Genomic DNA, 22,054 nt, shown 5'->3' on the forward strand with positions numbered 1-22,054 from the left:
GTATATATTTATATATATTATTAAGTAAACAATGTTGATCGTACATTTTTTTGACCATGTGCTCTAACACCAAGACTATCAAACCTTTTGATCTCTATGACTGGATACACACAATAGACTGCGTCTACGGCCTGCAGAGCAAGTAGTTTGTGTGAAACCTTCATACCTAACCTCATAGACTCTTCTACTGCATTATTAGAGCATGACTGGTTCCATCTCCTGGTCTATATATACCGATCCTCTCCACGCCTTCTTATGCCGCCAAATACCCTCATTTCCTCTAAAGATTTAATTTCGTATAGGAAAGAGATGGCTTGCCATATCCTCCTCTTTGCTCTCCTTGCCCTGGCTTCCTCTCGTGTGATGGCCTCCGATCCCAGCCAACTTCAAGACTTCTGCGTTGTTGACCTCAAGTCCCCTAGTAATTACTCTTCACTCTTATCTTTTACTAGTTTCAACATAATGGTTTACGAGTTACCCTTTGTTGTTTAGCTTCTTCCTTTGGATGCAGTCCTTGTGAATGGTTTTGTTTGCAAGCCACCAATGCACGTGACAGCGGACGACTTCTTCTTCTCCGGCCTCGATATGCCTGGCAACACGTCGAACCAGCTTGGGTCTAAGGTGACGCAGGTGAATGTGAACCAAATTGCAGGGCTCAACACCCTCGGCATCTCCTTGGCTCGAATAGACTATGCACCTTACGGTCTCAACCCACCACACACCCATCCCCGGGCCACCGAGATCCTTACAGTGTTAGAAGGCACGCTCTATGTCGGCTTTGTCACATCCAACACCAACAACGGCAACCTTCTCTTCACTAAGATGCTCAAGAAGGGTGATGTCTTTGTGTTTCCCGAAGGTCTAATCCATTTCCAATTCAACTACGGTCCAACGCCTGCCGTGGCCGTTGCAGCCCTAAGCAGCCAGAACCCTGGAGTGATCACTATAGCCAATGCAGTCTTTGGATCAAACCCACCCATCTCTGATGCGGTTTTGGCCAAGGCCTTCCAAGTGGGCAAGGATACGATCAAGTATCTCCAGGCTCAGTTCTGGGTGGATAACAACTAGTGAAGAAGGCCACAAACGGCGTAGTGCAAGTGTCAGCACATATGGTTCATCTTGTGAATTGCTTCCACAAAGCGATTGTTTGGCATATGGTTAAATAGGTGTCTGTTTAGTCGACCAATAAGAACACCCGCTGGTTTAGAGGTGTTCATTTGTTTGGTGTACGTGTATCGTATTCTATATAATTTAACTTCATAAGGATTAGAAATTTCTCTTTCTTATTATAGAGTTTTTTATATAAACGTATTGTTTCTATTGAAATTTTGTATAAAAAAATAATTGGGCCCTATCGAAAGTGCAGAGCCCAGAGCCGTTATCTTCAAAGGATCACCCATCTTTCAATTCTGCAATGCATCAATTGTTCTCTCTTGCTCTGTTTGCTCGCTGGCAAGTTTGCTAGGTTCTGGCTCCAACCTTTAATGGTAGCTGCTTCCAACATACCCCATAGGGCCATTTTAACTTCTGCAATATGTCCTAGAAAGTTGTCAACTCGGTTGCATCTTGAAGTGATTAATCCAGCTTGAGGTGATAGCTTAATGATCAAAGATTGAACAAGGGAGTTGCTGGATGCTGGTTTACTTTGACTTGGTAGTCTGTTTAGTCGACTGTATCTTGATGCTGGACAATTGGAATCAACACTAGTATATCTATTTTCTAGCCATTACTTGGAGTGCTCCTGTGCCATTGTCTTCTAAAGGAAGCAGGTTGTTTGCTTCTTTCCTAGCCTTTCTCCAAATTAAGTACTATATCAATTAATGTACCATAATTCAGGACACTATCTGGTGTCCCAGTTATTTGAACTCCAAGATCAAGCTTTATTTTGATGTCCCAGTTATCACATAACATCATCTAATTTAACCTTTTATCTATTTTATAATACGAATAAATTAGATAAAGCTATTAGAAAAGTATTTTGCCAATTTTTTTTTTATGGGCCAGCCATCAACAAATTTGACAGGAAAAACTCTGTTTTAATTTGTAGTGAAAGATTCTAGTTTACAAGAAAGTCTCTCTTTTCCCTATTTTTTTCTCTTTTTTATGATAAGAGAGGTAATAACCACCCTACCTTTATTAAGGATTTGAAAAAGGAGATATAATAGATGATGCTCCTGCTGCTACACCTAAGAGGGAGGAGTAACAAAGAGTGGAGATATACAACTTCAGAAAAATCGAGATAGAGTAGGTATTACAAGCTTTCATCAACTGAAGGAAGAGAACCATCTTGACTTATAAAAGGAATAGGGTAAAGAGATCAAGGGTTGAAAACTGGTCTGCACTAGCTGAAGGCTAAAAGTGTCACTGTGAGATATGGGGCTGAAGTCGGCTGGGGTCAGCAGCCCCAGCCGACTTCAGCCCCGTTCCCATTTTTGGGAGGACCGAAACAGAGGATCGCGATTGCGATCCTCTCCGGCTCCTCCAGGGGCAAATGGGGCAAGGGCGCCGCGGGTATCCTGCGGCCCCCCCTCCGGTCACACCGCGGTCGATCACGGCCGCGGATCGCGCTCGACCGCCGCGATTTTCGCGGCGGAGGGCCATCATGATGGGGCGATAAAAACCCCATCTTCCTTCCCCTAGGGCCACCGCCGAGCTCCCTCTCCTCCCTCTTCTTCCCTCCTCCTCCTCTCCTTGGTGACCAGCGTGCCCTCCCGACTGAGCGCCGTTCGGATCCCCCTCGCGGCCATCCCCTGTTCCGAGATCCATCTTCTCAGTTTCAAGCACCGCCGCCGCCGCCGCTTGACACCGGATCAATCTTCCCTTGGCCGAGACCCACCACCTCCGTCGACCGCCGGTGAGCTTTTCTCCTCCTTGCCTTCATTCTCATGCCAAATAACATGATGTCCTCCCTCTGTTTTGGCCCCATCAAGTTAGAGTGGAGTAGATTTGGTCCTGCCCAAAAGTCCTTTACAAGTTACCTGACCGAGCTATTTATAGTGTTGGTGGAGTGGCCCAGATGGCAGAGGCACTGTCAGCCTTCATCATGAGAGGTCGGCTTGACGGGTAATGGGAGTAGCTCGGCTTCCCGGGTTCTGAGGCGTGCTCGGTGGAGCACTCCGAGCTTGAAAGTCGGAGCGTACTGCTGAGATAGGCGGCCCGAGCTTAGTTGGGGTGGATCGGCGAATACTGGAGGCACCCCGAACTTGGTCGGGGCAGTCGGCGAATGTCTGAAGTTGGTGGAGCCTTCGGCGGAGTCTCGAAGTCAAGTTGACTCGGGGCAGAAGTGTGGATTCGACTGGTTGGCGTTGACGTTTATTGGGCCGAAATTGGACGGCCTTTTAGTTATGCGCTGGACGATCCATTTTTCCCTTATCGTTTGCCCCCCACTTTCGAGGTCGAGTTGCCTTGCAGCTCGGACAATGGAAGTAGGCAGACTTCTAATCGTCTAGTGCATCAATCACATAGGCAAGAAGAGGTGTGTACTAAACTGGGTATGCCTTTGAATATTTCTTGGCCGAGAACTTGACGTCGGACTTGGGAGGTTCGAGCTACCAGATTTTCTTGAGTAGAATCCGCCGTGGAAATTTTTCGGTGTTCCACGTGGGCGTTCCTTTCTGGAGGTTTCGATCAATAATTTTTCGTCCCACAAAGCACTCCGTCTGGCGAAACGTGAGAAGCCGGCCATTAATGCTCCTTTCTCTGAAGCTTCTCGTCTGGCGAAATGCGAGAGGTCAGCCATCAGTATTTCGAGCTCCAGAGCGCCCTCCATAATGATCAGCATTTAGTGGGGGCGATTTGGAGAGATTTGTTGAGGCCGTCTTATGGCCCGCCACGTGGCGGATCCCGGGTCGTCTGATCATTTAGGTTGCATGATTGATAAATTGAAAGTAAAATATAAATCCATTGAAGGTTGAAAGATATATTAAGCCTTTAGAACCATAGCTCTAAATTTTTCTCTAACATAGGAAATTAAGAGATGCCTACACACTATGGGTAACATACCTATTATACGGTCAAATATGTTGAGTCCATTATAACAAGTGACTATTGATACTATTTCATGAGAATGATTTGTCTAGAAATGCTTTCCTCATCTTGAGGGGAAAATAAAACTAGCATGGGGGGAATTTGCAAGTCTATAATCCTTCCTTCTAACATATCTGGAACCTTACCCATCGAGAGTCTATTTATTAGCTTAGTCTGAATGCACCATAAAACTACTAGAATTATAAGAAACTCTCTCCACAAGCATGCAATGTATCTCAATATGATATCATATACAACCAGCAGAATAAATTTAAATAATTAACATTCAAATTCTAATTTAAATGATAAAATTAAAAGTCTTACAATAAATAATATTCCAAAATTTTACATCAAATCAAAAATAAAATCTAGTGTAAATAAAGATTGTCAAAATCTTATCTCTAGTCGCTCTCCTATGATAAATTTCGGAGTCAAGCTAATTGTTCAAATCTTTAAAAATATAAAAAAATCTATAATGAGCTAGACAGCTCGATAAGTAATGAATACCCTAACTTCAAAATTTATGTAAAAACGTATGTGACAATTGTAAAACAAAAATTATCACAAATCAGTGTAAAGACAAGCAATTCCATTTCAAAAAACAAATCCATTAAGATCCATTTCTTTCAAAATTCATATACACAATCATAAATCCGATTCGAAACAAATCATATTCAACTCAAGGGCCTTTAACTATGGCCATACTTATACTTGCTCTTGATTGATGGAGGGTTGCAATCTTGTAGGTTGGAGAACATTGCGATGGATGGACAAAATGGTAAGACCCAAAAGTCATTTGTGTTCACTCCCTTGTCTATTGATGTTGGCACAAGTTACTCCAAGAAAGAGGCCTCGATGCAAGCTTAGAATGGGAATCTAGATCCTCAGTCCTCCGACTAATAGCCTCTATTTGGCTTTTGGTTGGTGGGCATTAGAACTAGATTGTTGAGGCCCCTCCATTTAGGGGAAAGGGGAAAAGTTGTAGACCCTGGCCTTGCTTAGGGCACGAGTATTTTCCTATCCCAGACATCCTCCCTAGAGTTCCCCTTGGACTTTGAAGGATAGCAAAATCGGCCAAGTTTTTTAGGCAGTGGATGCTGGATTATCTAATCTCCATTGTTGGTGCATGGTCTAATAGTGGTGAAAGGGCGGGTGTGTTGATCGAATCGGATTTAGGTCAAGCTTGGGCTTGCTACTGGGTCAGACCATAGAAGGAATCGGAAGAGCCCACAATATTTGTGGGCCTTCGCCATGTGGACATCCATATGGTGCAAGCCCAATTTTCCTCGGTCCCTAGCCCTAGCTTGTTTAGGCTAAATGAAATAGATCTCCTAGTCCACAAAGTTGAGGCATGCTCCTCCCAAATCCTAGATACATGATCGGACCCAAGTCGTGGAGCCCATCAGTCCTGACCTATCTTCTCTTGAGTCTGCTTTTGAAAAAACCTCGGCCACTCAGCCTAGCTCGACTCTAAGAAAGAGGCTCTGCCCTCCGAGGAAGAGCTCCGAGAGTCACATAAGGATACAAAGTTCACACTACATGCACTACATCACTGAGATCCATATCTAATATTTGTAACCATAGAAGTATCTTTTGTCAATAAATGACATGAAGAATGCTATGACTCGATGTTAGTGGTTTTGCTGGACCTGATTTAAGATGTTGTTCAATTAGGACTATGTGGCCATATGAAGTGAACTTAGTCTGAGAGTCATTTTCAAGCTATATATGTAATAGTCCAGCCCTCGAGCTTGTGGGACAGCCCGAAGAGGCCAGGCCCAAGCTCGAACAAGACCTGTTGCACATGAAGGAGGAGAAGACTCCCGATTGGAGTCTTCTTTCTCCTCTGATAACGCCGGACTCTGAGAATCCCGAGGCAATCCCAACACTGGCCAGACTCGAGATTCAATCTATTTAAGACTCCTTCCTTCCACTTTGATTGTCATCAACGAAAATCCGAGATATCACTGCCGATTTCCAAGTTCTTCTTCCAGATTTTCTTCATCGATTTGTCACCAGAAAGGCCATCGAAACCTCACTTGCCTTCTTCTCTTTTTTTTTTCAAGTTTTAGAGTTGTTGCCACGCTGATTTGCACTGAAAAAATCACTAAAATTTGATCCAAAATAGGGGTGCCCTATTTCGGCATCCTTCTTCCACGTTCACCACCACCGGCTGCTTATTTGAGCCGGACTTTACCATTTCTTGGGATCATCGATTTTGCATGGCCGTCGGTCAAAAAAGAATCCACCACGATCTATGCCGAGTTGTTCACCCCTTGCTCTTCTGATCTTGTTCTACCCTTCTTCGCGCCGGCCGACCACTGTCGCCGACGGTGCCGCGATCGAAGGGCTGCCCGTGGCTATCATCGTCGAGGCTGGGCCGACTAAGTGACCTGCAATGCTCTGATTCGAGATGAGAGCGGCGATTGACTCTCCCCTATTTTAAGAAGATAGAAGAGAGTCTTCTCTCTTCTTTCTCTCTCCTCTCTTCTCTCTCTCCTCTCTCTCTCTTAATTTCTTTTCATTATAGACTAGGGTTGACCCTAGTTAAGGGCTCTGAACTAGTGTCGCTGCGACCATCCGTCATGCTAGCCTTAATCCGAATATTTCTGAGCACCGTTGGACTCTATTACCATGAATCCGTATTGTGTTTTATGAACCATAGTTTGATTGTCTTTTCATGATTTGACTAGTTGGACTGGCCAGAGCCGATTGACCCAGATCGTCGGACGCTGCATCTAGTCGACCCTATTCATCCAAATTGTTAACCACCGTTGGACCTCTAATTGATAACCCTTGATTTAAACTTTTGATTTGATATATGATTTTTGATCAAATGAATTGGATTTTATTGCACTGACTGATTCAAATAATTAGGCGTTGTTATCTAGTTGGTCTTGTATATTTTTTTATACAATTCTATTTTCATGATCAGCCTTGGTTTTGTATGAGGCTATAGTCATCCAAGCAGAAAGAAGCCCGACAAGATCTTAAACTCTAGTTTCTCTCTTTTTCTATTTTTTTCTCTTAGTATTTTCTCTCTCTAGCTTGATCTGAAGAAATTTTGGTTAAAGGGACTCAAAGGGTTGTCTTAGATTACTACATGATGGTGGAACCTTTAGTGGATCAGTAGGGAGTTCTGGGTTGTCGGATATCTTGGATAATTTTTGATGTTGATTTGGTTCTATAGGATAACAATCTTTTGGGCAAGAAGATATTGAGCAGGATTTTGCGCACTCCGGTTTGGATTGTCGTACTCTGTCTGGGTTCTCAGCAAAGTGGTAAGAATTCTTGTATACTGACCTGCATGATATAGATATTTTTGTACCTATATGTATTTTATGCTAATGATCTAGATAAGTAAGAAGCAAGAATGATTTTATGATCGTTTTGGTATTTAATTGTAATTTGATCATATTACTTGTGATTGATAGTATGATGGGTGCATATATGTATATAATTTATACTTAAATAATAGGACTAATGGATATGGTGCTTTGGACTAATCACGTAATATTGATTGCCCTGTTACGGATGAAAAACATGACCGTGGTTAGTCTAAAGCCAGAAATAAAGTTTAAAAAAATTGATGGATGGATGTGAACTTGATTAAATGAATAAAAACTTTGAGCTCATCTCGTTATCATTGGTTGCCCTGTCACAGGCTGAAAATATGATACTACTATTTATGCCATGACATGCTAGAAATGTAAAGCTATTGTTTGTTCCATCACTGGCTATAAATGTGAAACTACTGGTTACCCCATCAAAAGCTGAAAATGTGATATTATTGGTTGCCCCGTTACAGGCTGAAAACGTGATACTATTGGTTGCCCTGTCATGGGATGGAAACATGATCAGAATTAGGCCCAAAGTAAAAAAGATAATTTATTCAGATAAAGTTAAAAAGGAATGGAACAATGTATTAAGTAAAGAAAAAAACATATGCATAAGCATTGTTAACAGACGCAATTACATGTACAATTTAAATACATATTAGACGGCAAACAGAATATTAAGCATATAGAGCAAGTTTAAATATTAAGCACAAATTAAAGCTATAAACAGAATATTAAAGCATCAAGCAAAATCACCCGCATGGATGTATGCCGGCTGAGATCCGTAGCAGAGAAGGGCGGTCAGCCGGAGGAGGGTGGTCGACCGGATCAGTAAATGGCTTCGACAAAAGGAGGAGAAGGAGGAGGAAGAGGGGGAGGAGGAGGAGAAGGCAAGCGGAGATGGGGATGAGGAGAAGGCGATACATCTGCAGGGAAGCTTTGCGGTGGGTACGGGCAGACGGAAGGAGGAGGAAGAGGGAGAGGAGGAGAAGGAGACCGGCCAGAAGGAGGAGAAGGAGCAGGAAGAGGGGGTGGAGGAGAAGGAGGCCATCTAAGAGAGGGAAAATGAGATGGGGACCAACGCAGCGAGGAGGAGGTGAAGGCAGAGTTATTTGGGCTGAGAAGGGTCAATTTAGGGCTGAGAAGGTTTAATGGAAGGGGTGATCGGGCTATTTGGGGATAAAACTAGCTTCCGATGATGCATAGAAGTGTCATCCTAAGATTGGCTTTCGACGATGCTTTTAAACATTGTTGGAAGCCAATTTTAGGACGACGCTTCAAAGCGTCGTGCTTTCAACTTGGTTTCCGAAGACGCTTTTAAGCATCATCAGAATTCAATATTAACATGTTGGTTTCGCACGGTGCTAATAAGCGTTGTCTTAGTGTAATTCCTGCCCCGACACCACTAAAAAGTGTTGGCAAATTTTTGCAGGGTGATTAAATTGCTTACGCTTCTCTTTAGCATCAGCGCATAAGAGTCGGAATATACTATTTTTCCTGTAGTGTTGTTATTCCATTCCAGCTCTGCTTGTTCTTCCTCTAAGAGTTGTATTTCTCGACGGGTGTTGGTTTGTTCTGCTTTAAGGAATGTGAGTCGGTCCCGATGCGCAATTTATCTTTTGAAGCCTTGGAGGGGCAATTGATAGAATTTCTTTTTAAGCCTAAGAAGTGGCTTGTATAAAGCAAGGATTAATGACCTCCCGACTATTTCCAATTTCAAATAATATAATTTTCTTAGAATCCTTTCTTTCTTTATAATAAAGTAGCTAGATTTGTAGTAATTTCTTTACTAACGACTGAACTTAAGATCAAAGCAATTTTTTAAATTGCTAATATATAGAAAACTCCTTACTCTTTGGATTCAGAAGAAGGGCCAATGAATAAAATTTCCTCTTGACTCTAAATAAAAAGGCATCACAAATCCGATTAAGTGCTGTTGAACGGTATTTCATGGGTTTAATATGTAGGTGGATAGTGCGGTATAAAAAGGTCGGAAATGAGATAGATGTAAAGGCAAAATGGAATGGTTTTAGGGAGATAAAGAATATCTAATACTTTGAAATCTATTTCTATAGAGATTATTCACTCTTTTATAGTGTTTAATAGACACACACACACACACACACACACACACACACATATATATATATCATGTGCATGAGTGCGTAATTTTAGATTCTTTATTCTTGCTATCTTTTTCATCAGAATTTTTTAAAAATCTTCAGTTTTTTTAATTTATGAGTCTTTGTTTTTAATGGAGATATTCCAGAACTCAGAATTTCTGGCCTTTGTGTCGGAAAATAAAAAATCGTGAAGTATATGAGGACCCAACATGGCTCCGCCTCTAGCGAACGGTTTGTTGTTCTGGGGTCTGCCAGAGGTGGGTATATATTTATATATATTGTAAATAAACAATGTTGATCGTAAATTTTTTTGACCATGTGCTCTAACACCAAGACTATCAAACCTTTTGATCTCTATGATTGGATACACACAATAGACTGCGTCTACGGCCTGCAGAGCAAGTAGTTTGTGTGAAACCTTCATACCTAACCTCATAGACTCTTCTACTGCGTTATTAAGCATGACTGGTTCCATGTCCTGGTCTATATATACCGATCCTCTCCACGCCTTCTTATGCCGCCAAATACCCTCATTTCCTCTAAAGATTTAATTTCGTATAGGAAAGAGATGGCTTGCCATATCCTCCTCTTTGCTCTCCTTGCCCTGCCAACTTCAAGACTTCTGCGTTGCTGACCTCAAGTCCCCTGGTAATTACTCTTCACTCTTATCATTAATTGGTTAATTTCACCGTAATCCTTAGTTGCTTAGCTTCTTCTTTTGGATGCAGTCCTTGTGAATGGTTTTGTTTGCAAGCCACCAATGCACGTGACAGCGGACGACTTCTTCTTCTCCGGCCTCGATATGCCAGGCAACACGTCGAACCAGCTTGGGTCCAAGGTGACGCAGGTGAATGTGAACCAAATTGCAGGGCTCAACACCCTCGGCATCTCCTTGGCTCGAATAGACTATGCACCTTAAGGTCTCAACCCACCACACACCCATCCCCGGGCCACCGAGATCCTTACAGTGTTAGAAGGCACGCTCTTTGTCGGCTTTGTCACATCCAACACCAACAACAACAACCTTCTCTTCACTAAGATGCTCAAGAAGGGTGATGTCTTTGTGTTTCCCGAAGGTCTAATCCATTTCCAATTCAACTACGGTCCAATGCCTGCCGTGGCCGTTGCAGCCCTAAGCAGCCAGAACCCTGGAGTGATCACTATAGCCAATGCAGTCTTTGGATCAAACCCACCCATCTCTGATGTGGTTTTGGCCAAGGCCTTCCAAGTGGGCAAGGATACGATCAAGTATCTCCAGGCTCAGTTCTGGGTGGATAACAACTAGTGAAGAAGGCCACAAACGGCGTAGTGCAAGTGTCAGCACATATGGTTCATCTTGTGAATTGCTTCCACAAAGCGATTGTTTGGCATATGGTTAAATAGGTGTCTGTTTAGTCGACCAATAAGAACACCCGCCGGTTTAGAGGTGTTCATTTGTTTGGTGTACGTGTATCGTATTCTATATAATTTAACTTCATAAGGATTAGAAATTTCTCTTTCTTATTGTAGAGTTTTTTATATAAATGTATTGTTTGTAAAGAATATCAGGCAAGAAGAAGTCTGGAGACAGAGGAGAACAGATGCTACTGACTTCCTTTGAATGAATGAATAAAATACATGCCTACAGTTACGATATATATAAGACGATCTGTTACAACAGTTTAACGGAACTGATAACCAACTAACTGTGATGAACAGTATTAACTAACTGCAGAAAACCCGGTTAACCATCAGCTGAAGATCAGTTCGGCAGTATCTTGAAGCTTTGAATCTCAACACTCCCCCTCAAGATGGAGCATACAAATCATGAATGCCCATCTTGCGAATCAGGTTATGGAATCTGGCAGCTCCAAGCGGTTTCGTAAGTAGATCAGCAAGCTGAATTGTGCTGGATACATGAAATGTTTGAATTGTTCTTGATTGAATCTTCTCTCTTACAATATGGCAGTCGATCTCAATGTGTTTCGTCCTCTCGTGAAACACTGGATTAGCGGCTATATGAATCGCTGCTTGATTGTCACAAAATAGTAATGCTGGTTTTGTATGTTCCACATCCAGATCCTTTAGAAGATTTAATAACCATGTAATTTCACAGCAGGTAGATGCCATGGAGCGATACTCTGCTTCGGCTAAAGACCTTGAAACTGTGCGTTGTTTCTTTGACTTCCACGAGATGAGTGATTCACCAAGAAAGACACAGAAGCCTGTGACAGACTTTCGCGTATCCGAGCAAGCTGCCCAGTCTGCATCACAAAAAGCCTTCAAATGAAGTTCAGATGTTGATGGTAAGAATAACCCCTGCCCTGGTGTGGCTTTCAAATATCTTAGTATATGATAAGCAGCTTCTAAATGTGGTTGTTTAGGTGAATCTAGGAATTGACTCAACACTTGCACAGAATAATTCAAATCCGGTCTTGTTATGGTGAGATACAACAATCGCCCTATCAATCTTCTATAAACGGCAGGATCTTTAATCGGTTCTCCCTCGAATCGACTTAATTTCAAGTTTTGCATCATTGGATATCTGGCTAGCTTTGAACCGAGGTATCCTGCATCTTCAAGAACTTCCAATGCATATTTTCGCTGACAGATTGATATGCCATGTGAGCTTCTAGCAATCTCAAGTCCAAGAAAGAATTTTAAGGTCTCCAGATCTTTGAGTTTAAACTGTGCATCAAGAACCTGCTTAAGATGATTTATGTAGACAAGATCATTACCTCCAATTATTATGTCATCCACATACACAAGTATAGCAGTATATAAGCAGCCATTTCTCATTGTAAACAAGGAGTAATCAGCCTTAGACTGAGTGAAACCATGGGAAGTAAAGAATGATGATAATTTTGCAAACCATTGGCGTGAGGCTTGTTTTAATCCGTATATGGATTTATTCAGTCGACAAACCATGCGCTTTCTTTTCTCCCCCTGCTGCTCATAACCAGGAGGCAGATTCATGTATACCTCCTCTTGTAAATCACCATGTAGAAAGGCATTGTTAACATCAAGTTGAAACAAATACCAATTCTTGACTGCTGCAACAGCTAGAAGAGTTTTGACAGTCACTAATTTTGCAACCGGGGAGAATGTGTCATGATAGTCAATACCAGCTTGTTGGGTGTACCCTTTGGCAACTAAACGTGCCTTCTTCCTCTCTTCAGTGCCATCAGCTTTAAACTTACGTTTGTAAACCCATTTACAATCAACTGGTGCTTTTCCTGCTGGTAATTCAATGATGGTCCATGTATTATTGACTAGAAGTGCCTTTATTTCAGCATCCATGGCTTCACGCCACTCGGGAGACATGGAGGCTTCAGCATAATCCTTTGGTTCAGTTGAGGAGGAAATGGACAAGGCAAAAATCCGATGTGGTGAAGAAAGCCTTGCATAACTCAGGAAGTCTGAAATGTCATGAGCTGTTCTTGATTGTGCAGTGGGCATTTGTTGTTGAGTGGACGATTGAGAATAAGGAGTAGATGATGCCAAGCTGCAATGATACTCCTTGAGATAGGTAGGAGGATGCTTTAGTCTAGTGGATTTTCTGACCTGCTGATTTGGAGAATGGAAGAGAGAATGGACTAATGAAGGGTGTAGTCTAGATGACTGTCTAGGTATTTGGGTAGGAGGCTGAGCATGAGGTGGAATTGAAGGTTGATTTGTGGGTATGGTAATTGTAGGAGAGTGTGAAGAGGGAATTGAAGGAGAAGAGTTGATTTGGAATGTGCCATTGGGCGTGCCAGTGGGCGTGCCAGTAGTTGTACCGAGTGCTGAAACAGGGAAACTAGAGGTCTGTGTGTTGTATTGTTGAAGAGCTGCAGGCATATTTGCATTTGATGTAATGAAATGGGGACAAAAAATAGTATCATGAGATGAGGAATGCAGTGTTGAAGGAATGAGGCTGTGCTGAAAGGGAAACACAAACTCATGAAATACAACATCCCGGGAAATGAGCATTGTTTTGGTCTGAATATCATAAACTTTATAGGCCTTCATACCATGAGGATACCCAATGAGTACACATTGTTTGGCTCGAGGATCAAATTTTGATCGATGTCTACGTAGAGTAGAGACATAACACAAGCAACCAAACACTCTTAAATGTGTGTAAGATGGTTTTGAAGAAAACAACACTTCATATGGAGATCGGTTGGAGAGTTTAGGTGTGGGAATTCTGTTTATGAGATAAACAGTAGTGAGGATGCAATCACCCCAAAATTGTAATGGTAAATTTGCTTGAAATCTCAATGCTCTAGCAACATTAAGAATGTGCTTAGGTTTCCTTTCCACTACACTATTTTGTTGTGGGGTTTCAACACAACTAAGTTGATGAGTGATTCCTTTTGTGGCATAAAAATTTATCATGTTAGATTCTTGTCCATTGTTTGACCTGATGACCTTGACTTTGGCAGAAAACTGTACTTCAACTAAAGTGCAAAAGGATTGAATGATGTTTTGGGTTTGGTACTTGGACTGCATAAGATATACCCAAGTAGCTCGACTGAAATCATCCACGATGGTGAGGAAGTATTTGGAACCGTCAAGTGAAGGTGTGGAAAAAGGTCCCCATATGTCACAATGGATCAATTCAAAAGCAACATTTGAAACATGGCTTGTGTGTGGAAAGCTTAGTCTCTGTTGTTTAGCAAGAGGGCAAACGACACAGTGATTATTCATGCCAACATGTATTTCAGGTACAGATTTATTTAGCATGGTAAGGCGAGGAAAAGATAGGTGTCCTAGCCGACGATGCCATAGATCAAAAACATAGGAACTATCAGTCAAACTTGCATAGGAAGATAATGGGGAATACATGGAGGTGTTGGCAACAGGTAAGGATTTCGGTGCTGTTCCAGCAGCAGAAGAAGGAATCGTTGCATGATTGTTGTCTACTTGAAGGTGGTAGAGGCCATCTTCAAGTTTCCCCATTCCAATCGTCGTCCAACTCAACAAGCCCTGTATAAAACAGAGATTCGACAAGAAAATCAGGCAACATTGATGCATTTATGTTAGTTTGCTGGCTGAAATGAGATTGAAAGAGAAGCTTGGAACACAAAGAACATCCTTCAAAGTGAGGAATTTGGAAATCCTGACTGATCCTGTATGAGTTACAGGTACTCTCTCTCCAGTAGGAAGTCTAACAGTAGCACTTACTTGAGATTCGATGGTAGAAAAGAAGGAGGTTGAACACACCATATGATTCGTGGCACCGGTATCAATGATCCAAGGAATATGTGCTTGATTTTGAGCTAAGGTGCTCATCGAACAAGTAGAATTACCTGAGAAACCAGCTGCTGCAGATTTGATCTGTAAATTCCCGACCTGATTTACTGATGGTTGTGATGACTTTTGCACAGCAGTGCTTGGATCATGGGATTGCAGTTGAGGCTGTAGGATGGAAAGAATCTTGTGACACTGCTCCGGGCTAATCGTGACCTTGGAGAGGTCAGGCAGGTATTCTGGCATCGAGGGGTATGAGATCTGGTTTGCCACAGAAGGTGTTCCTCCTTTTCCTTTTGTGAACTTGAAGCCGGGTGGAAATCCATGAACTTGAACAAGGGAGTTGCTGGATGCTGGTTTACTTTGACTTGGTAGTCTGTTTAGTCGACTGTATCTTGATGCTGGACAATTGGAATCAACACTAGTATCTATTTTCTAGCCATTACTGGGAGTGCTCCTGTGTCATTGTCTTCTAAAGAAGGCAGATTGTTTGCTTCTTTCCTAGCCTTTCTCCAAATTAAGTACTATATCAATTAATGTACCATAATTCAGGACACTATCTGGTGTCCCAGTTATTTGAACTCCAAGATCAAGCTTGATTTTGATGTCCCAGTTATCACATAACATCATCTAATTTAACCTTTTATCTATTTTATAATACGAATAAATTAGATAAAGCTATTAGAAAAGTATTTTGCCAAATTTTTTTTTATGGGCCAGCCATCAACAAATTTGACAGGAAAAACTCTATTTTAATTTGTAGTGAAAGATTCTAGTTTACAAGAAAGTCTCTCTTTTTCCTTTTTTTTTTTTTTTATGATAAGAGAGGTAATAACCACCCTACCTTTATTAAGGAATTGAAAAAGGAGATGTAATAGATGATGCTCCTGCTGCTACACCTAAGAGGGAGGAGTAACAAAGAGTGGAGATATACAACTTCAGAAAAACCGAGATAGAGTAGGTATTACAAGCTTTCATCAACTGAAGGAAGAGAACCATCTTGACTTATAAAAGGAATAGGGTAAAGAGATCAAGGGTTGAAAACTGGTCTGCACTAGCTGAAGGCTGAAAGTATCATCATTTGAAGGCATAGATGACTAAGAGTCTGAAAACAAAGATGACCGACAACCCAGTAGTTTAGAAGGAAGTCAATCCAACTAATCCCGGAGTTATGACTGTTGTGGTTCAAATTTGGCCCGAGGGAGACCACGCCGGTGGAGTCGAGGGAGCTGCCAGTGATTGGAAGGAGAAGACGAGAACCACCTCCTGCGCGACGGCCGCGGACCTGTACAAAGTTTCATCAGTATTTCCGGTGAGGGCCCTTCGACGATCAAGTTAGAGTGGAGTAGATTTGGTCCAGCCCAAAAGTCCTTTCCAAGTTACCTGACCGAGCTATTTATAGTCTCGGTGGAGTGGCCCAGGTGGCAGAGGCACTGTCAGCCCTCATCATGAGAGGTCGGCTTGACGGATAATGGGAGTAGCTTGGCTTCCTGGGTTCCGAGGCATGCTCGGTGGAGTGCTCCAAGCTCGAAAGTCGGAGCGTACTGCTGAGGTAGGCGGTCCGAGTTTAGTTGGGGAGGGTCGGCGAATACTGGAGGCACCCCGAACTTGGTTGGGGGAGTCGGCGAATGTCTGAAGTTGGTGGAGCCTTCGGCGGAGTCTCGAAGTCGAGCTGACTCGGGGCAGAAGTGTGGATTCGACTGGTTGGCGTTGACGTTTATTGGGCCGAAACTGGGCGGCCTTTTAGTTGTGGGCTGGACGATCCATTTTTTCCCCTATTCTTTGCCCCCCACTTCCGAGGTCGAGCTGCCTTGCAGCTCGGACGATGGAAGTAGGCAGACTTCTAATCGTCCAGTGCTTCAATCACATAGGCAAGAAGAGGTGTGTACCAAACTGGGTATGCCTTGGCATATTTCTTAGCCGAGAGCTTGACGTCGGACTTGGGAGGTTCGAGCTGCTAGATTTTCTTGAGTAGAATCTGCCGTGGAAATTTTTCAGTGTTCCACGTGAGCATTGCTTTCTGGAGGTTTCGATCATTAATTTTTTGTCCCCCGAAGCACTCCGACTGGCGAAACGTGAGAAGCCGGCCATTAATGCTCCCTTCTCCAAAGCGTCTCGTCTGGCGAAATGCGAGAGGTTAGCCATCAGTATTTCGAGCTCCAGAGCGCCCTCCATAATGATCAGCATTTAGTGGGGGTGATTTGGAGAGATTTGTTGACGCCGTCTTATGGCCTGCCATGTGGCGGATCCCGGGTCATCGGATCATTTAGGTTGCATGATTGCTAAATTGAAAGTAAAATATAAATCCATTGAAGGTTGAAGGATTTATTAAGCCTTTATAACTACAGCTCTAAATTTTTATCTAACATAGGAAATTAAGAGATGCCTATAGCACTATGGGTAACATACCTATTATACGGTCAAATATCTTGAGTCCATTATAACAAGTGACTATTGATACTATTTCATGAGAATGATTTGTCTAGAAATGCTTCCCTCATCTTGAGGGGAAAGTAAAACTGGCATGGGGGGAATTTGCATGTCTATAATCCTTCCTTCTAACATATCTGGAACCTTACCCATCGAGAGTCTATTTATTAGCTTAGTCTGAATGCACCATAAAACTACTAGAATTATCCCTTTGGCAATCTCTTCTTCCACTTGGGTCATGGCCGTGAAAGTTCTCAAATTTTCATCCATGTTGAGATGCTTGTAAATCCAATGTGAGAAGTGGATATCTCACGGATGTTGTCTTCTTGAACTTCAATATTTTTTCTTCCCCCAACCATTTCAAGCGCTATCATCCCATAACTATAAACAATGGATTTGCTAGAGATGCCTCTAAAATTCCTTGAGAAGACCTCAAGGGCAATAAATGTAGCCTACAGTCCCTCAAGATTTGGCTATTGATATGATTCTGTCAGCCGAGTGTGAGGACCCGTGCGGGCGTGTGTTTAGTCCTACATCGGTTATTCGCTGGGTAGATCTTGGTTACTTATACAGGATCACGGAATCCAAATAATACCTTCCGGCTAGCCATTTTGGGTGAGATCCTGGGTTGTTACAAATGGTATCAGAGCGTTCTCGGCCCATAACCTATGTGTACTAGGGGATACTGCAGCACGGATCCATTGGGGCTGACCATGGGCCAATCGTGGTGTTTGTAACTAGATTTGAATAGATTTGAACCCTTAGCCTGACGAGGACGTCAGGGCTTGAATGGGGGGAGTATGTGAGGACCCGTACGGGCGTGTGTTTAGTCCTACATCGGTTATTCGCTGGGTAGATCTTGGGTTCTTATACAGGATCAAGGAACCCAAATAATATCTTCCGGCTAGCCATTTTGGGTGAGGTCCTGGGTTGTTACATCGAGCGACACTATTTTAGCGGGCCGAAAATAAGATATTTTTGGATATTGCAGCCATGGTAGAGATAGTCTAAGCCTCGTGCATTACCAATTTCAATCTCCAATTGTTTCACATCCATTCAAGATCTAGAATAATTTGTTGCTTAATATAAATGAATTTTTCAAGTGATCCATTAACTATGATCTCATATATGAGAATTCTAGTGAATGCGTCCGAACACAAGTTTAGTAAACTCACAATGTTGTTATGATAAGCGCAACCAATGCTGATAACCTCGATGAAGAATTCCCTGTATTTGCATTTAGAACTATTCAAGTTCTTCGCTGCCACCATAACTACATTGACCTTTTCTGTGACGGAAGGAAGAGGTCATCTTGAAGTTGCTAAATCTCATTGTGGCCAAGTATCCGAACAACTTCATGAAGGCTCCCAGCTTTGGATCTTTCTTTGAACTGTTCAATTTTCTATGGCAACAAAAATAAAGTTGGAGGGGGAATGTCTCAATACACAATTGATGACCGTATCTTTAAATTTATTAACTTTTTTCATGTTCATCACATATGTCCATACTAGCATAAAATTAAACAAATAAGTAATTGGTTAAATTATAATAAAAATGGCTGGACTAGTTCGTGATTAGACTACGAAACAAGCCTTATTATCTATTTAGCTGGCCGAACCGTTGTACCGTCAAAGGCGGCGAATATTGATCTATTCCATCTGCTGTTTCTCACCTACCATCAATATGGTTATAGATCAAGTTATACTTCATCTTCTTTTTTTTTTTCCTTTTTTTTTTTTGGTTAAAAATAGGAGGGAGGGGGAGGGACCAGCCCACCCGCATAGCAGCACCCACTGGGGCCCCCTTCCACCCGAAAATGTTCGATACAGGTCGCAGGTTTCGCGTGCCTTCCCCGACCCGTGGGCTCACCCCACTGGGCTCACCGCCTCACGTGTGGGTACGTCAACCCAGCGCCACCTTGGTACAAGTGGAAGGAAAGAATAACGGCCAGCAAGCCATCCGGGCGTGGAGCATCCGGTCCCCTAATTTAATCGACGTCCGTGCGTTTCGAATCCAGGCAACTTGGGCAGAATTATCGCCTCCTTACCACTAGGCTACCATTTTGGTGGCAGTTATACTTGTCTTTGGGAACGTTGCCTTTGGCCACGGTCTACTGGAATTGGTGGACAACTGAAACCATTTTATTACTACTTTATAAAACAATACAAAGCAAATCACGATCACCCTTCCTGACTACTTCAACGGTCTAAGCATCGCATAAACCGGGTCCCTCATCCCTCCACTCTCTCTATATATACCTATCTACTCCAAGCCATCCCAGCGCATCGAGCTTCGATCTAGACTCTCGAGTTCCATTCCTCCTGCACTCTCTCCTGCTTAACCGAACAGACATGGCTTCACGCATCCTCCTCCTTGCTTTCCTTGCGCTGGTTTCTTCTCACGCAATTGCTTCTGATCCTAGTCCCCTCCAGGACTTCTGTGTTGCTGACAAAACGTCCCATGGTAATTATATATATTCTTCCTTTTTTCAAGTTGAGCAAAATTTCTTACTCATCCACAAACTTATAAGTAGGCTTTCGAACGAGGTTCTTCTCAAGTTTTTCTATCAACCTTGGTGAATTATGTTAATTTTTATTGTGCAGTATTTGTCAACGGTCTTGTGTGCAAGAACCCAAACGATGTCAGAGCTGATGATTTCTTCTTCTCCGGCCTCGACAGGCCTGGCGACACTGCAAACAAACTTGGATCGAATGTGACTTTAGTTAATGTGGAGAAAATTGCAGGGCTCAACACCCTTGGCATCTCATTGGCTCGCATAGACTTTGCTCCATATGGCCTGAACCCACCTCACATCCACCCTCGGGCGACAGAGATTTTGACGGTGTTGGAAGGCTCACTCTATGTGGGTTTTGTGACTTCCAACACGGACAACCGTCTCTTTGCCAAAGTCATCAACAAGGGTGATGTGTTCGTGTTCCCCCAAGGTCTTATTCACTTCCAGTTCAACTACGGGACGAAGAATGCTGTTGCTATTGCCGCATTGAGCAGCCAAAACCCTGGTGTGATCACTGTAGCCAATGCGGTGTTTGGGTCGAAGCCACCCATCTCTCGTGACGTTCTTGCAAAGGCCTTTCAGGTGGACAAGAAGACTATTGACTGGCTGCAGGCTCAGTTCTGGATGGACAACAACAACTGATAACTCTTTCTTTGCTACAAGGATTGCTCCGCTGATTCATTTGTATTATTTTGATTGTTACACTTATTCATTTGCATTCTTTAGCACAAATAAGCAAACAATGAGTTGACAATTCTACAGCAATAAAGGCAATTTATTTCCCAGTAGGAGAAAGTGCTTCTTGCTTCTGTTTTTATTTTTCTTTTTGCTGTAACATTAGGTCAAGATGTTTGTTGGACTTGATATCACAAATTGCTTATTCCTTTATTTTTATGTTTGTGAGCGGATAGGATGAATTAAGCCATAGGCATCATAGAGGAAAAGATGGATTTTACTGAATGGAGGACTGAAAAAGGAAAAGTATTTGGATCTGGATTGTCTTTCAGCAGCCATGGCTTCAAAAGTTTGGCAAAAACAGAATAGTGGTGTATGACATCCTCCGCACAGGTTTGAGAAGCACCTACTTCTAAGCTTCTGTCTGGACTCAGGCTACTTCTAATTTTGACTATTAGGAAAACAGCTATTCCTATCTCTCTCTCCTCTATCCCTGGCTGGAGGAAGAACAAAGTTGAAGGGATGCAACAGGCGTAGCAAACCTATATTTTTAATACAAATCAAATTGGATTATTGATCCAATATCTTGGTTAAATCGATCTCCATTTAAGTTTTTAATAATTATATCTTAGACTAGTGGCTGGTTATGGTGCATTATTTGCAATATTTCCGAACCCAAACAACTTCGAATTATTTACCTGAGTTGGCTGATCATGTGACTTGTTCGGTAAGTAGTTCTGGCCAGATAAAGTTGAAAATAACTTGATGAACTCATCAAAAATTGTTAAGTACAACTAGAATACATAATAGTCGATTTGAAACCTTATTACTTCAAAAATTTATTAGATTAATATAATATCTATTTTGAAAATTATTTAAAGACATACTTACTAATGAGATGCTATTGTTGCAGAAAATCCAAATTAATTTACAACCATACTAATTTGTCACACAAATAAATCATAAATAAATATCAATATTGAAAACTATTGGTTATACAATAATGTATAGGTGATATAATTTATCTTATCGATAAATAGCCTGTATTCTATAATAAAACTATATATATTACCAATAAAGTTTTATTTCACTAGTAATTGTTGTACTTATCTGATACCATCGTAACATAAAATTTTTGAAACATTCATTTATAAACATTACAATATTATAGACCTTTTATGATAATATTTGAAACTATTACTATAGAATACAATTTCTTATAGTGGTTATAAGATACCCTCGCTATATAATAACTTTTAATAACTCTCACGATGAAACTTTGTGAAATTATATATCTGTTTTCATATTTCTTAGAATCATTACTAGAGAACATTTATATTGATGGATTTTGCTAAGTGTTACTAAAGTTCTGTCACTAGACATTGTTTGTTGTAGTAGAGGCTGGAATTTCGGTCCTCTACTTTGTTTTGTTTGTTGCTCTATTTCACTATTGCATCTTTGTTCCTAATGTTGTGTTGTCTGTAATATTATTTGCTCTATGGCCCCACTTCCTCACTATTTTCAGCATCGTCAAATGTGAGATAATGCCTCTTTTGGAAAGGGCCAGAGCAGGGGATCGCAAACGCGATCCCCTCCATCTTCTCCGGGCGCAGAGACACCGTGGGCATCCTGCAGCTGCATCGCGGTCGTCCCACGTCCACCCCGCGGCCGCACGAGCGGCCTCTGATTTTGCCCCACCGCCGCAAAAATCGCGGCGGAGAGCCATTACGAGG

The 22,054-nt window shown here is 42.1% G+C and overlaps 2 protein-coding genes and 1 pseudogene across 2 annotated transcripts; all 3 read left to right on the forward strand.

Annotated features, from left to right (window-relative positions):
- Positions 1-224: 224 nt before the first annotated feature.
- LOC103695522 (putative germin-like protein 2-1) lies at positions 225-1,270 on the forward strand. The gene is made up of 2 exons (XM_008776882.6): positions 225-421; positions 512-1,270. Exons 1-2 carry the CDS (start codon positions 256-258, stop codon positions 1,066-1,068), a joined length of 723 nt encoding a protein of 240 aa, XP_008775104.3. The 5' UTR covers positions 225-255; the 3' UTR covers positions 1,069-1,270.
- Positions 1,271-8,264: 6,994 nt separating this feature from the next.
- LOC103697358 (putative germin-like protein 2-1) lies at positions 8,265-10,814 on the forward strand (annotated as a pseudogene).
- An 8,587-nt stretch (positions 10,815-19,401) lies between these two features.
- Positions 19,402-20,441, forward strand: LOC120111505 (putative germin-like protein 2-1). The gene is made up of 2 exons (XM_039128619.3): positions 19,402-19,594; positions 19,735-20,441. The coding sequence occupies exons 1-2, from the start codon at positions 19,483-19,485 to the stop codon at positions 20,286-20,288; spliced, it is 666 nt and encodes a 221-aa protein (XP_038984547.1). The 5' UTR covers positions 19,402-19,482; the 3' UTR covers positions 20,289-20,441.
- Positions 20,442-22,054: the final 1,613 nt, after the last annotated feature.

Source organism: Phoenix dactylifera, chromosome 14 (assembly GCF_051530095.1).
Source record: "Phoenix dactylifera cultivar Ajwa chromosome 14, Ajwa_hap1_PhDact_Kaust_v1.1, whole genome shotgun sequence".
NCBI classification, from domain to species: Eukaryota; Viridiplantae; Streptophyta; class Magnoliopsida; order Arecales; family Arecaceae; genus Phoenix; species Phoenix dactylifera.